This window comes from Chiloscyllium plagiosum, chromosome 14, assembly GCF_004010195.1.
Source record: "Chiloscyllium plagiosum isolate BGI_BamShark_2017 chromosome 14, ASM401019v2, whole genome shotgun sequence".
Lineage (NCBI taxonomy): Eukaryota > Metazoa > Chordata > Chondrichthyes > Orectolobiformes > Hemiscylliidae > Chiloscyllium > Chiloscyllium plagiosum.
In genome coordinates this window covers 20060689-20074440 of record NC_057723.1, presented here as the reverse complement: position 1 = coordinate 20074440, position 13752 = coordinate 20060689, and the positions used below count along the sequence as shown (strand labels likewise).

Genomic DNA, 13752 nt, shown 5'->3' with positions numbered 1-13752 from the left:
AAAAATTGCTGGAGAAACTCAGCAGGTCTAAGTCAGCAGGTCAGAAACTCAACATCCATGGAGAGAAAACAGAGTTAGGTTTCAAATTCTGTGACTCAAATTTCTGTTTTTGTTTGTTTCAGATCTTCAGTTCTTTGTTTTATTTTAAGAAATAGCAAAAGCTCTGACTATTATTTTTTATTCCTCTCTGGCTTTAGGTATTATGTTGGGGGATTAAAGAACAGCCAACATTATACTTTTGCTTGATAACATAGTGTTGAAGAGATTGAGTGGCTAATTATTGGTCAGTCAGCCTTAACTTGACAGTGGGGAACATATTGAGAAAAATGCTAAGAGACAGTATATGTTGTCTTTTATAAAGGTTCCAATTAATCGTGAACAGTCAGCATAGATTTTCAAAGCGAAGGTTCTGTACTGATTGAGGTTTTTGATGAGGTTAGACAGAGGCTCAATGAGGGTGATATATTTAATATGGTCCACCTGAATTTTAGCGTGACGTTTTGAGCAGGTGCTACACGCACCCAATTCAGTAAATTAAAAGTCCATAAGATCGAAGGGAAAGTGGCAAGTTGGGTCAAAACATGGCTCAGTGGGAAGCAAGTAAACGTTTATTTTAACAAGTTTTTCCATGGCTTAGATAGATCTTTGTCTTTGCCAATGATTTAGTTTTAAATTTAGGGGCCATGATAAAGGGGTTTGCAAATGATATGATAATTGTCATGTAGTTGATAGAGATGAAAACGCTGTAGACTGCGGAAGATATCAAAGGACTTGGCAGATGGGAAAACTGGCAAACCAGAGAAGTGGGCAGAACAAGAAAGACAAAATTATACATAATAAATGGTAGTATTATTAAAAGCATTTAAGAATAAAGGAAATTTTGAGTTCATGTCCACTATATCATGACAGCAGATCATAACTGGATTTTTACAGACTTGTAATAAGAATGTCTTTCTTTAACAAGAGAGGACATATTGCCACAGATGTACATTCAGCGGCCTGTCTCCCCAATATAGAGGAGGCCACATCGGGTGCAGTGGATGCAATAGATGATGTGTGTGGAGGTGCAGGTGAATTTGTGGTGGATATGGAAGTGTCCCTTGGGGCCTTGGAGGGAAGTAAGGGGGGAGGTGTCACAAATTCACCTGCACCTCCACACATATCATCTATTGCATCCGCTGCATCCGATGTGGCCTCTTCTATATTGGGGAGACAGGCCGCCTACTTGCGGAACGTTTCAGAGTACACCTCTGGGACACCCGGACCAACCAACCCAACCACCCCGTAGCCCAACACTTTAACTCCCCCTCCCACTCCACCAAGGACATGCAGGTCCTTGGACTCCTCCATCACCAGACCATGGCAAGGCCTATCACCCTCACCTTGACCTCCCTCCACCTATCGCATTTCCAAAGCCCCTCCCCCAAGTTCCTCCTCCCTAGCTTTTATCTTAGCCTGCTGGACGCACTTTCCTCATTCCTGAAGAAGGGCTTATGCCCGAAACGTCGATTCTCCTGTTCCTTGGATGCTGCCTGACCTGCTGCGCTTTTCCAGCAACACATTTTCAGCTCAGAAGGATTACGTGGTCAAGAGTCATCCCTATGTATATACTCCATGCATTGACCTTACCTATACCAGCCCTATAACCCTAACAGAACTGTGCATTGTCCACATCTAGCCTCTTGTACACCCAGAAGTTTCTCGTCCCGCTATTAGCTCAGCCTTCTGTTGCCCAGGATCAACATCCAGAATTCCTTCCCTGAAGCTCCCTGCCTCTCCACTTTTCTTTCCTCCTTTAGAATTAGAATTTATATCTGACCAGGTTTTTATGGCTCACTGTCAGACTTTGATAATATTCTTATGATGAGTCTTGGGACCTTTTATAATGTTACCATTCAGATACAATTGTTGTTTGGCAGCAAAGAAATAGATTTTGAAATATAACTGGCTCATTGATGCTTTATGGGTATAGATCCTTGCAAGCATTGATTATTTGATGGAGTTAGTTTAATAGAAATTTAAGGATTAAGAGAATAAATTTCTGTCCTTCATTTTGTTAACATTTTCTCAGCTGCACCATGTTTTGTTAGGCTATCACTCCTGATCATTGGAACTGCATGTTCTGATATTGCATTTGCTCAAAATTGGGTTCAGCAATGATGGTTGTTAATGCTCACTATCCAGGAATGCATTCACACATGGAGAATATCAATTCAAGGCATCGGTGGAGTTCTATGAGAAGTGGATCTGTACCTCAGCATGAATTAGTGCTTTGTTGAAGTGTGGAACATAGAAGGTAATCATTGGCTTAGACATTTAAAAAAAGGCTTGCTAACCTAATTTTCCAAAAAATTGTGAACAGCCACAACTAAAAACAGATTATCTGGTTGTTATCACACGAGTATTTGTGGGAGCTAACAAACACAAAAATTGCTGGAAAGGCTCAGCAGGTCTGGCAGTGTCTATGAAGAGAAATCGATGTAAACAGTTTGGGTCCGTTGACTTTTCCTCAGAACGATTTTTGTGGGACCTTGCTCTGCATGAATTGACTGCTCTGTTTTCAATATTACAACCGTGACTGTATGTTAAAAATTCTTCCTTAGCTGCAGGGTGTTTTGAATGTCCTGAGGCCAAGCAGGATGCTATGTTAATGCAGCTCTTTTTAAAATTCTAAATAGTATTAACACTTTCTATTACTTTGAACTGCTACCTTTATTATGCTGCCCCACCAAATTTACAAATTTCTCCTTGGGTTGATGTCCCCACTATATGTTAGAATATCCACGAGGGGAACCCCATTGATATCCAAATCAATCGAATTAAAAGCTGTGACATTTTTAAGCAAATGACTGGATTTATAACGGTTTTCAGGATTGCGATTCTGCGGGTGCAGAAGAGCAAGACTTTATTTAAATGTAATGAGTAGTCCTGTCAGATCCCATTTATTGAGTCCAATACTCTCCGATTTGCAGCTTCTGCCATGCTTTCATGCAATTATGTCAGAATGTCACACTAAATGGCAACTCTTTTCCTTTCTAAAGTTGTAGAACGTAGTGACAGAAATGCCTGTTAGTTCTAACCTTGTGCTAACAGAGTGCATCAGCTTCCATTTGTCATATGTCAGCCAGCAAACGTCCTCCTGACCATTGTTTCCATAACAGCAAGCAACAGCCTCATAACAATCCCAATGGCTGCAAACCTTCTCCTCATCAGTGCCCTTGTATCAAGTGCTCCTTGTAACTGTCCTACGAGTAATCAGTGCGTTCCTTATCATTACTTCCAAGCAGAAAGAGTCTCATAATAGTCCTGAGTAGCAAAGATCCTCTTCCCCTCACCAAGATCAGCAAACTCCTGTTCATTATTATCCACACAGCAATCGCACTTCCTCTAACTGTCCTGAGAACAGCAGGCATGCTGCTCTTCATTATTCCCACAATTGCTTTGATCTTCATCATATGCCCTCAGCAATTGTGCTCTTCATCATTGTCTTCAATTGCAAATGAGTTCCTCCTCATTGTTTCCAATGCAGCTAGTGCATTTCTTTCCATTCTACTGAGATGAACAGGCATCCTCTTTCCATTGTCCTCATAGCAGCAAGTACACACCTCACTGTAATCTTTATTCTCATCAATACCATCTTTATCATTATTCTCAGAGGTATAAGCTTGTTTTACATGACGGTTCCAAAATTAGCAAATACATTCATCACCATTGTCCCAAGAACAGCAAGCATGCTTCTCACCACTGCTCGCACAGCATGGAATGCACTTCTCACTACTGTTTCCTTGTTAACACCCACTTTCATCATTTAGGCCTGTCATTATCAATTTAGAAATTTCAATAACAATTCTTCAAAACCAAGAGAATCAATTACAATATGAGACTTTGATACTTTCATCGGCATCTTTACCTGAGTGTGTGAAGGACGAAGGCCTTTCCGTATGTATAAGCCAAAAAGTGCATCCTTTCCCAGAGAGACATTAAACTTGACAAATTGTGGCCGCTCTATGTATATCTGCGATCTCCAGAAGACTCCTGGAGGTACTTCCTGTGACACTCTTCGACCAATATCAACGTCTCCCAAATCAATGCTGCTATTTTTCACTGTAGTTGTTCCTGTAACAACGTAAAATGAGAAATACAAGTAACAGGTTAACAATGAAAGAATAATGAACTGCAAATGAAGAACAATCACCATTGTTTTTACTCATTCTATGACAATGAAAAAACAAATTTGTTTCCTGTATTAGCCTGACCTTCCTCTTTACTGGCAAAGCAAAGCACAAGATGATTCCAATCGGAATGGGAAAATCAATTGCAGTGAAGTGATTTCCAGCTCTATTTTCAACAAATGGGTCTGACGGGCAAAAATAGTTTGCAAATGGCTTTGAAATTGGGAATTACTTGTGTAGCATATGCATTTTCCCTTTGAACTAAATTAGGAGGAAAAGGAGGAGTTTTAACAGGTTTCAATGGAGTGTCGGAGGCTGATGGGTGACCTTATAGACGTTTAAAAAATCATGAGGGGCATGATAAGGTGAATACCCAAGGTCTTTTTCCCAGGGTAGGAGAGTCCAAGACTAGATAGATAGGCTTAAGATGAGATGGAAAAGATTTGCAAGGGACCTGAGAGGCAACTTCACTCAAAGGGTGATGTTGCATATGGAATGAACTGCCAGAGGAGATGGTGTAGGCGGATATAATTACAACATTTAAAAGACATTTGGATGGGTATGGAATAGAAAAGGTTTAGAGGGATATGGGCTAAAGGCTTGCAAAGGGGCAAGAGATCAGTTTAGGATATCTCATCGGCATGGACAAGTTGGACCAAAGAGTTTGTTTCTGTGTTGTATTACATTAGGACTCTATAAGGAGCTAATACACATTTTTGTGTTTGAGGGGACAGGTATTTATCTAACCCACCTGGTGCAAAACTAATGAGATTGATTAAGTTGGCCTTTCATTTTACACTCTGATTTTATGGGTTTTTTTCCTTTTTCAGTATGTTTCACATCCTGCCAGTCTGGCCTAAACAAGTGGGTTAGGTTAGAATAAACCCCATAAGGTGAGGTATTATGAAAAGGTACTGAAGGAACTATTGTAATTTGCCTGAGAAATACCAAGTACATTCCTGAAGAAATCATGTCAGGGTGCTAGAAGAAGAAAGGAAGGAAGGGTTAAGATTAGTTTCCTGATATTTTAGATTTGAAAGGTGATTATCTGTTGACTACATATGTTTGTCATTCTGTTCCAGTCTGGTCTAAACCAGGTGAGGTCAAGTCAGTGCACATGTGGCTACAGCTGTCTATTTCTTCCATCTCCTTCATCCAGACTCCTTTCTCCTTAATTCCTGTAAACGAAGGTGATGGGATGACTGTGGCTCACTGACCTACCAGTGCAGCTGTCACCTGTCCATGCCTCCAGCTGGTGGACATGCAGGTGTCCAAGTGTGAGAGTCCTCCTCACAGACTGGCATGTATGGTGACAAAGGACTAACTGTGGCCCATTCTCTGCAGCACAGAGGCGCCCACTGCACAATGCCATCCCAACCGGATGGTTGACCAGACCTGAAACCCAGGATTGGTATGGGAGACTGCCCTTAACTAACCGTGCTGGGATGCCTGATGCTTGGGTGCCCTTTGGATTTCACTGTAGACTACACCTCCAACTCCTCTAAGATTTTCAGACATGTTGCATTGCTTTGCTGCAGATGCCAGGTGCTTGGTGCAAATGCTGAGAAGTGCTGGACTGACATACTACACTGACATAAGGCAAGTTCACAGGCCATTGACTGAGGAATTCTGAACATCGTGGCCAAGTGTCTGGTTGTGTGACTGTGCCACGTGCCAGTGTAAGTTACAGCAGGTCAAGATGTGACATGCCTGTTGTAGGAGAAAGTGAGGACTGCAGATGCTGGAGATCAGAGCTGAAAGTGTGTTGCTGGAAAAATGCAGCAGGTCAGGCAGCATCCAAGGAGCAGGAGAATTGACATTTCGGGCATGAGCCCTTCTTCAGGAATGAGGAAAGTGTGCCAAGCAGGGTAAGATAAAAGGTAGGGAGGAGGGACTTGGGGGAGGGGCTTTGGAAATGCGATAGGTAGAGGGAGGTCAAGGTGAGGGTGATAGGCCGGAGTGAGGTGGGGTCGGAGAGGTCAGGAAGATGATTGCAGGTTAGGAAGGCGGTGCTGAATTCGATGGATTTGACTGAGACAAGGTGGGGGGAGGGGAAATGAGGAAACTGGTGAAATCCAAGTTCATCCCTTGTGGTTGGAGTGTTCCTAGGCGGAAGATGAGGCGCTCTTCCTCCAACCGTTGTGTTGCTATGGTCTGGCGATGGAGGAGTCCAAGGACCTGCTTGTCCTTGGTGGAGTGGGAGGGGGAGTTAAAGTGTTGGGCTATGGGTGGTTGGGTTGGTTGGTCCGGGTGTCCCAGAGGTGTTCTCTGAAACGTTCCGCAAGTAGGCGGCCTGTCTCCCCAATATAGAGGAGGCCACATCGGGTGCAGCGGATGCAGTAAATGATGTGTGTGGAGGTGCAGGTGAATTTGTGGCAGATATGGAAGGATCTCTTGGGGCATTGGAGGGAAGTAAGGGGGGAGGTGTGAGCGCAAGTTTTGCATTTCTTGTGGTTGCAGGGGAAGTTGCCGGGAGTGGAGGTTGGGTTGGTGGGGGATGTGGACCCGACGAGGGAGTCACGGAGGGAGTGGTCTTTTCGGAACGCTGATAGGGGAGGGGAGGGAAATATATCCCTGGTGGTGGGGTCCGTTTGGAGTTGGCGGAAACGACGACGGATGATACGATGTATTATGGAGGTTGGTGGGGTGATAAGTGAGGACCAGTGGGGTTCTGTTCTGGTGGCAATTGGAGGGGCAGGGCTCCAGGGTGGAGGAGCGGGAAGTGGAGGAGATGCGGTGGAGAGCATCGCCGATCACGTCTGGGGGTAAATTGCGGTCTTTGAAGAAGAAGGCCACCTGGGTTGTTCGGTATTGGAACTGGTCCTCCTGGGAGCAGATGCGGCGGAGACGAAGGAATTGGGAATATGGGATGGCGTTTTTACAGGGGGCAGGGTGGGAGGAGGTGTAGTCTAGATAGCTGTGGGAGTCGGTCGGTTTTGTAGTAAATGTCCGTGTTGATTCGGTCACCCGAGATAGAAATGGAGAGGTCTAGGAAGGGGAGGGAGGAGTCTGAGACGGTCCAGGTAAATTTGAGGTCGGGGTGGAAGGTGTTAGTAAAGTGTATGAACTATTCAACCTCCTCGTGGGAACACGAGGCAGCGCCAATACCGTCATCGATGTAGCGGAGGAAAAGGTGGGGGGTGGTGCCAGTGTAGCTGCAAAAGATGGACTGTTCCACATATCCTTCGAAAAGGCAGGCATAGCTGGGGCCCATGGCTACTCCTTTGGTTTGGAGGAAGTGGGAGGATTGGAAAGAGAAGTTGTTCAGAGTGAGGACCAGTTCAGTCAGTCGAAGGAGGGTGACAGTGGAAGGGTACGGCGGGAAAGGAAGAACCTCTCCACCCCTCTCACCCACTCCAATTCACCTGCTCTGCACATCTTTCAACTGTGGAAGGAAACTGGAGCACCCGAAGGAAACCCACACAGACACGGGGAGAATGCGCAAACTCTGCACAGACAGTTGCCAGAGGCTGGAATTGAACCTAGGACCCTGGTGCTGTGAGGCTGCGGTGCTAACCACTGAGCCACCTTCCAGAAAGTGGAGTATCAATGTCTGTGGCAGAATGGTAAGAATGGTGGTGTTGGTGGATCAAGTGGTGAGTTGAACCTGCCAATGAGCCATTCTGGTTGGTACGGCTGGGCTATTTACAAGGCATTTAACAAGCAATAATGAGCATCAGTTGAGAACTTGCCACTGCAGGCAAGAACCTCACCACGCAGCATGAGAAAATCAAAGAAGAAATGACGAGATTTTTTCGGATTCAGGATTCGCCTCACCAAATATTTTGCCTGATTCTATGACTTATCTTGCAGTAATCATTGCTCAGAGCCTGGTAAGATTCCACCCTGTGTTTGATGCAAATGACTAGTGGTGAGTGGTCAAATATTCCATTTTATAAAAACGAAGCCTCATTTCCAAATGATCTGGATAGTAAAGAAAATCAGCAGACGAGTGAAAAAAATGTTAGATGAAATAATGAAAAAACGGACATCAGTGACTGTCGCATCTGAACCTAATGAGATTTGCAGGCGATCTTTGGAAGTGGCTGTTCCCAGGTTTTCTGGGCAGTCGGCTTGCTGGAACTCTCCTCTTTGTGGCATGAGTACTTTCAAACTGACAAGGCAGAATATTGCAAAAGAGAATGGAGAATGAGGAGAAGTCATTTTGTACAGCTCGACCTTCCTTATTGCCAGATGTTGTTGGGTGAGCATCAGCTTCAGGCTGGAAATTGTAGAGGGAGTAAGTGTAATTCCTGATACCTATTTAGCTAGTAGTGTTTTTTGTGACTCGCAGTATGTTTGTTTAATTTCTTGTTCAGCCTTTTAGTCTCCATAATGGCACAATCAGCAATGAGATAACCCGACCAATGGCAATGTGCATCAGCATTATGCCACAAACTTTTTTGACCTAAAATATGCATTTTAAAATTTAATAATTACTTTATGGCACATTTTCCCTGCACAAGATACATTCTACTCTGCTTTACCTGCTTAGAGTCATAGAGATTTACAGCATGGAAACAGACCCATTGGTCCAACCCGTCCATGCCGACCAGATATCACAACCTAATCTAGTCCCAGCTGCCAGCACCTGGCCCATATCCCTCCAAATCCTTCCTATTCATATACCCATCTAAATGCCTCTTAATCGTTAACTGAACCCCTCAGCCTCCGACGCTCCAGGGAAAACAGCCCCAGCCTGTTCAGCCTCTCCCTGTAGCTCAGATCCTCCAACCCTGGCAACATGCTTGTAAATCTTTTCTGAACCCTTTCAAGTTTCACAACATCTTTCCGATAGGAAGGAGTTTTCTTATTTCTTCTGTTTCTTATTTCTAAGTGCTCTGACAAAAGGATTTCATTTTTTTTTAAAACTAAGGATAAATCTTTTATTTCATTCCTCAATTGTCCTGACCTCTGACTGTTATCTTGTTGCTTGCAGTTAAATATTAAAGAGACTCTTGATGAATAATTTCATTTTGATTGGCAGGAGAGACCAGGAACTGCTTCAATTCCACACCATTTTCCAAAGCACATTTACAGAGAGAATGACTTGTACAGCTATGTGCTGCTACAGCAGCCACGCTTCCCTCGGGCTAGTCAGACAGTGCGACTGATTCCTCTTAAATTAGTGCAGCTCGATCAATTGTTTTAACCAGACATCAATCTAGACTAAGCTTTGGGACAGAGTTACTCCAGGAATGCTGCGATCCTTTGACCAATTTGCAATAAAGTTCTGCAAAAATGTAGAACACATTCCCCATAACTGTTTTTAAACTGCCTTTACAAATGTCTGTGAGTTGAAGCACACAAAGCAGAAGCATTTCAAAATAACCTGCTCGGGGACTCGGTGCAGGAGAAAAGGGGTGGAATTGGGCAGAAGGAAAAGCAATAGAGTTGGTCAATATTCAGACAATTTGCTGTGTAGAGGAACCACCTAAAGGGATGAAAAATGCTGATTTTGGAAGGAAAGAACAAAGCCTCCTTTTTACTGACTTTGGCATCTGAGGTGTGTATCTTGATTTATAAAGTACCCTTATTTTCTGGATCTACCTCAGGGAAAGGTACCCCAGATAAGGTGATTTTTTCTCTGTGTTCGGGAAGGTAGGTGTTGGTGCAGGAAGGGATTGGGCCTGTCATCACTAGAAGCATATTGTAAGTACGTAGACAGGCCCTGAGGCAGGATAGTTAGAATATTGTGTGCAATTCTGGTCTCCTTCCTATCGGAAGGATGTTGTGAAACATGAAAGGGTTCAGAAACGATTTGCAAGGATGTTGCCAAGGTTGGAGGATTTGAGCTATAGCGAGAGGCTGAACAGGCTGGGGCTGTTTTCCCTGGAGCGTTGGAGGCTGAGGGGTGATCTTATAGAGGTTTATAAAATCATGAGGGGCATGGATAGGGTAAATAGACAAAGTCTTTCCCCGGGGTGGGGGAGTCCAGAACTATAGGCCATAGGTTTAGTGTGAGAGGTGAAAGATATAAAAGGGACCTACAAAGTAACTTTTTCACACAGAGGAAGTGGTGGAGGCTGGTACAATTGCAACATTTAAAAGGGATCTGGATGGGTATATGAACAGGATGGGTTTAGAGGAATATGGGCCAAGTGCTGGCAAATGGGACTAGATTTTAGGTTAGGATATTTGGTCAGCATGGATGAATTGGATCCAAGTGTCTTTTTCTGTGCTGTAAATCTCTATGACTCAATGACTCTATGAGTGCCTTGGTACTTTGGAACTTTGTCCCAGTTGTTTTAGAAGCTGTTAGAACCTCTAGCTTTCTCCCTTCACCACCCACATTCACCCTATGACCCCTCACAACCTCATGTAATCACACACTCTCTTGAACCCCTCAAACCCTGACACATAACAACCACCATCCCCCACCACCTCTATGGACACTCATCCATGGAGGGTTTGAGGTATAGGTAGAGATTGAATAGGCTGGGGCTATTTTCCATAGTGCGTCAGCGGCTGAGGAGTGACCTTAGAGGGGTTTCTAAAAACATGAGGGGGATGGATAGGGTGAATAGTCAAGGTCTTTTTCCCAGGGTAGGTGAGTCCAAAACTAGAGGGCATAGGTCTAAGGTGAGAGAGGAAAGATTTAAAAAGGACATGAGGGGTAGCATTTTTGTGCAGAGGGTGGTGCGTGTATGGAATGAGCTGCCAGAAGAAATGGTGGAGGTTGGTACAACTACAACATTTAAAAGGCATCTGGAAGGGTACATGAATAGGAAGGGTTGAGAGGGATATGCGCCAACTGCTGGCAAATGGGACTAGGTCAGATTGAGATGTCTGGTCGCCATGTACCAGTTAGACTCAAAGATCTGTTTCTGTAGTATATGATTCTATGACAGACTTCAGGAAACATGTGCAGTTTAAAAACATACTTTAAACAATCTACTTAAGTTCTTAATCTTACACATTTGATAGTGTATGAAACTGCTCATTCATAAAAGCTACCCAAGCTTTAAATATCCTTAAATGGCTGATCTCTTATTAAAACAATTAACACTCCATTCAGAAAAAAAATGTTCTCTCCTCCTTTGTTTATCCAATTGCTCTTCTCTCTCTCTCTCTCTTTGGGCTGTACCCCACCTATTATTTACTCCTCATCCCCTCCCCCCACTCTGTCTTCTGCACAAAAGTTGACATTTTCCTAGCTACCATCAGTTCTGAGGAAGGGTCACAACCCAAAACATTAATTTTGATTTCTCTCCACAGATGATGCCAGATCTGCTGAGCTTTTCCAGCAATTTCTATTTTAAATCTCTATTCAGACTCTACAAAGTCAGATAATCCTATAATTGCCTCTTTAAGCTGTCAATCAAACTGTGAACTCAGAATCCCCTGCTGAGATACATTTAGCTTTGAAACACCGCCAAGCATTCATAAAGACATAAGAGTAGCCCTCCCAAACATGCCAATAACGAGCTTGATTGAAACTGCATGATCATTTATTACCTTTCTCCCCTAATCAAGGCCTATCAGTTTAGCAGAAGGATTTAAAAAAAACATCTTACTGACAGCTCTGTGCTATAATATATATAAAGTTTAAACTGCAGGGTATTTATATGAAATTAATTTATGAAAGTTACACATAGTTTATTCATCTTTCAAGGGCCTTTACTTGTACTCCATCATTTATGTCTCCTACATTATTGATTAAGGGCCTTGGCACATCAAAATGGGGTTTATTTGAACTCAGCACTGGCACCATGAACATTGGTAAGTCTGCCTGATCCAAGTAATTAAGAAAGCTACATCAAATGATGCAATGGGTCAAAATGAGCTCTGTATTATCTAGCAGAGTGGGAACTGAATGTACTGACACAGAACTTCATTCTCAACTTGACCACCTCACCCCAGATGAAGATTTTGTCATAGCAACATGTATATTTCTCTGCTGGTTTCAAATTTCTATGTTGCTATGCAACGTCATAAAGTCAATCAGTTGGAAGTAATTCCCCTGGGCTCTAACAGTGAAATCCTGTAGAGTTAGGGCTTCCTGAAAGCAAATAAAGAATACAGCTATCACAGTAGTGTGTGGTGCTTACGGAAGTTGAGGGATTTCATGGCTAAACCATAGAGAATGTCCCTCAAACCATGTTTACAAAATTTTTTAAATGAGTTGTCAACAAGTTTTTCTTATTATTATATGAAGTATGATGAATATCTGTGAGTGATTTACAGACTGTAATTTAATCGCGGGACTCAGGTGGTCTCTAAGCTAAGTAATGAATACCTGGGAATGAATCCAAGGCAGCCTTTCACTGGAAGGGTTCATGTTACATTACAAACCACTTGAGTAAAGTTTGAGTGGATCATAGCACTGATCTGAACCACAAACCGAGACGCAGTATTTAAATTCGTTCGCGTAGCATGTTTTTTTTAAACACTGTAATACCGTCTGCAGTGAACTGTTCAAAGATTAACAAATTGAAAGTAATTACACAAATTTATTGAGAAGCAATCAACAGCTTATTACGAGGCGATAATAAGATCAATATGTTTTGGAGGAGGAATAATGAGTACGTGGATGTGAGCTTGGGATCTAATTGAGAATCCTATATCGGGATTACATAGCATCTTAAAATTATTCTTTTCATCACCAATTTTACCCTTGTCCTTCTGAAATTGATGCTTAAGACATCTGACATCTCACAGGTGGCTACTATGTATTTGTCAATGGTAGCACTGAGAGTGAATGGTAGCTTTTACTCTAATGTTCTTTACCTAATAGAATCTAGCAGCAGTGGGCAGTTAAAATAGAGTGACATTCCTGTAAGCCTTTTGCCACTAGCCGATAGCTATGATTTTAAATTGCAGGCCTTCAGGACACTCACATAGAATCACCAGTAGATTTTTTTAACTCCTCTGACTGGGCTCAAGTGATGATGTTGCTTTTAATTTTAAATTTTAAAATCAAAACATGGATCAAAAACTTTTGAATTCTCTACTGCACTAGGAAAAAGCACAAATCTCTCCCACACTCAACAAATATCTGACTTCCATTTCAAGAATGTACCATGGTGCCAGGCAGCAATCAATTTGGGAACTCCCAGAGGAGATCTTTTATCATCCAAAGTCCCAATGATGCCCAAAGGCTACATAGCCTTTGCCTGCAGGCTTGGACACAAGACCTAAGCGATAAAGGCTTCTATTTGCTTTCTGCAAACCACATTATCTTTGGGATTAACCCTGGCACTTATATAGTGTTTATAGCTCAGCTATTCACTGGAAAACATGCTGATGTATTGGGAAGTGCTACAAATCATTCTTAATGAGAACAGTGCTAACCCTGATTTGATAATACTGGGATGTCTACTACCCTACATATGTCACTTTTCCAAAATGCACGTCACCTCATTATCGCCTAAATTCATGTGTAAATTATTGACTCGCTAGTGCTCGATGATACATACATGTACACAGATGAAATGATTTGATTACTCAAAATGAAAAAAATAATAACTTGTTTTTTTTACCACATTTTATGCCTTTAGGCCATCCCAAACTCCTTTCCAGCTAATTAATTGAATTTGAAGTATACACAAGAATATGGGAAAATAAGTAAGCCATTCAG

The 13752-nt window shown here is 42.6% G+C and overlaps 1 protein-coding gene across 18 annotated transcripts in view; it reads right to left on the bottom strand.

The window, feature by feature from the left end:
- Nucleotides 1-13752, bottom strand: part of LOC122556528 (teneurin-2-like) — a 1106639-nt gene that overhangs the window by 146168 nt on the left and 946719 nt on the right. For all 18 annotated transcript variants that reach the window (XM_043703277.1, XM_043703278.1, XM_043703280.1 and 15 more), the window contains one exon: nt 3911-4116. In XM_043703277.1, the coding sequence (XP_043559212.1) occupies nt 3911-4116 (206 nt within the window). The remainder of the gene's footprint in view (nt 1-3910; nt 4117-13752) is intronic.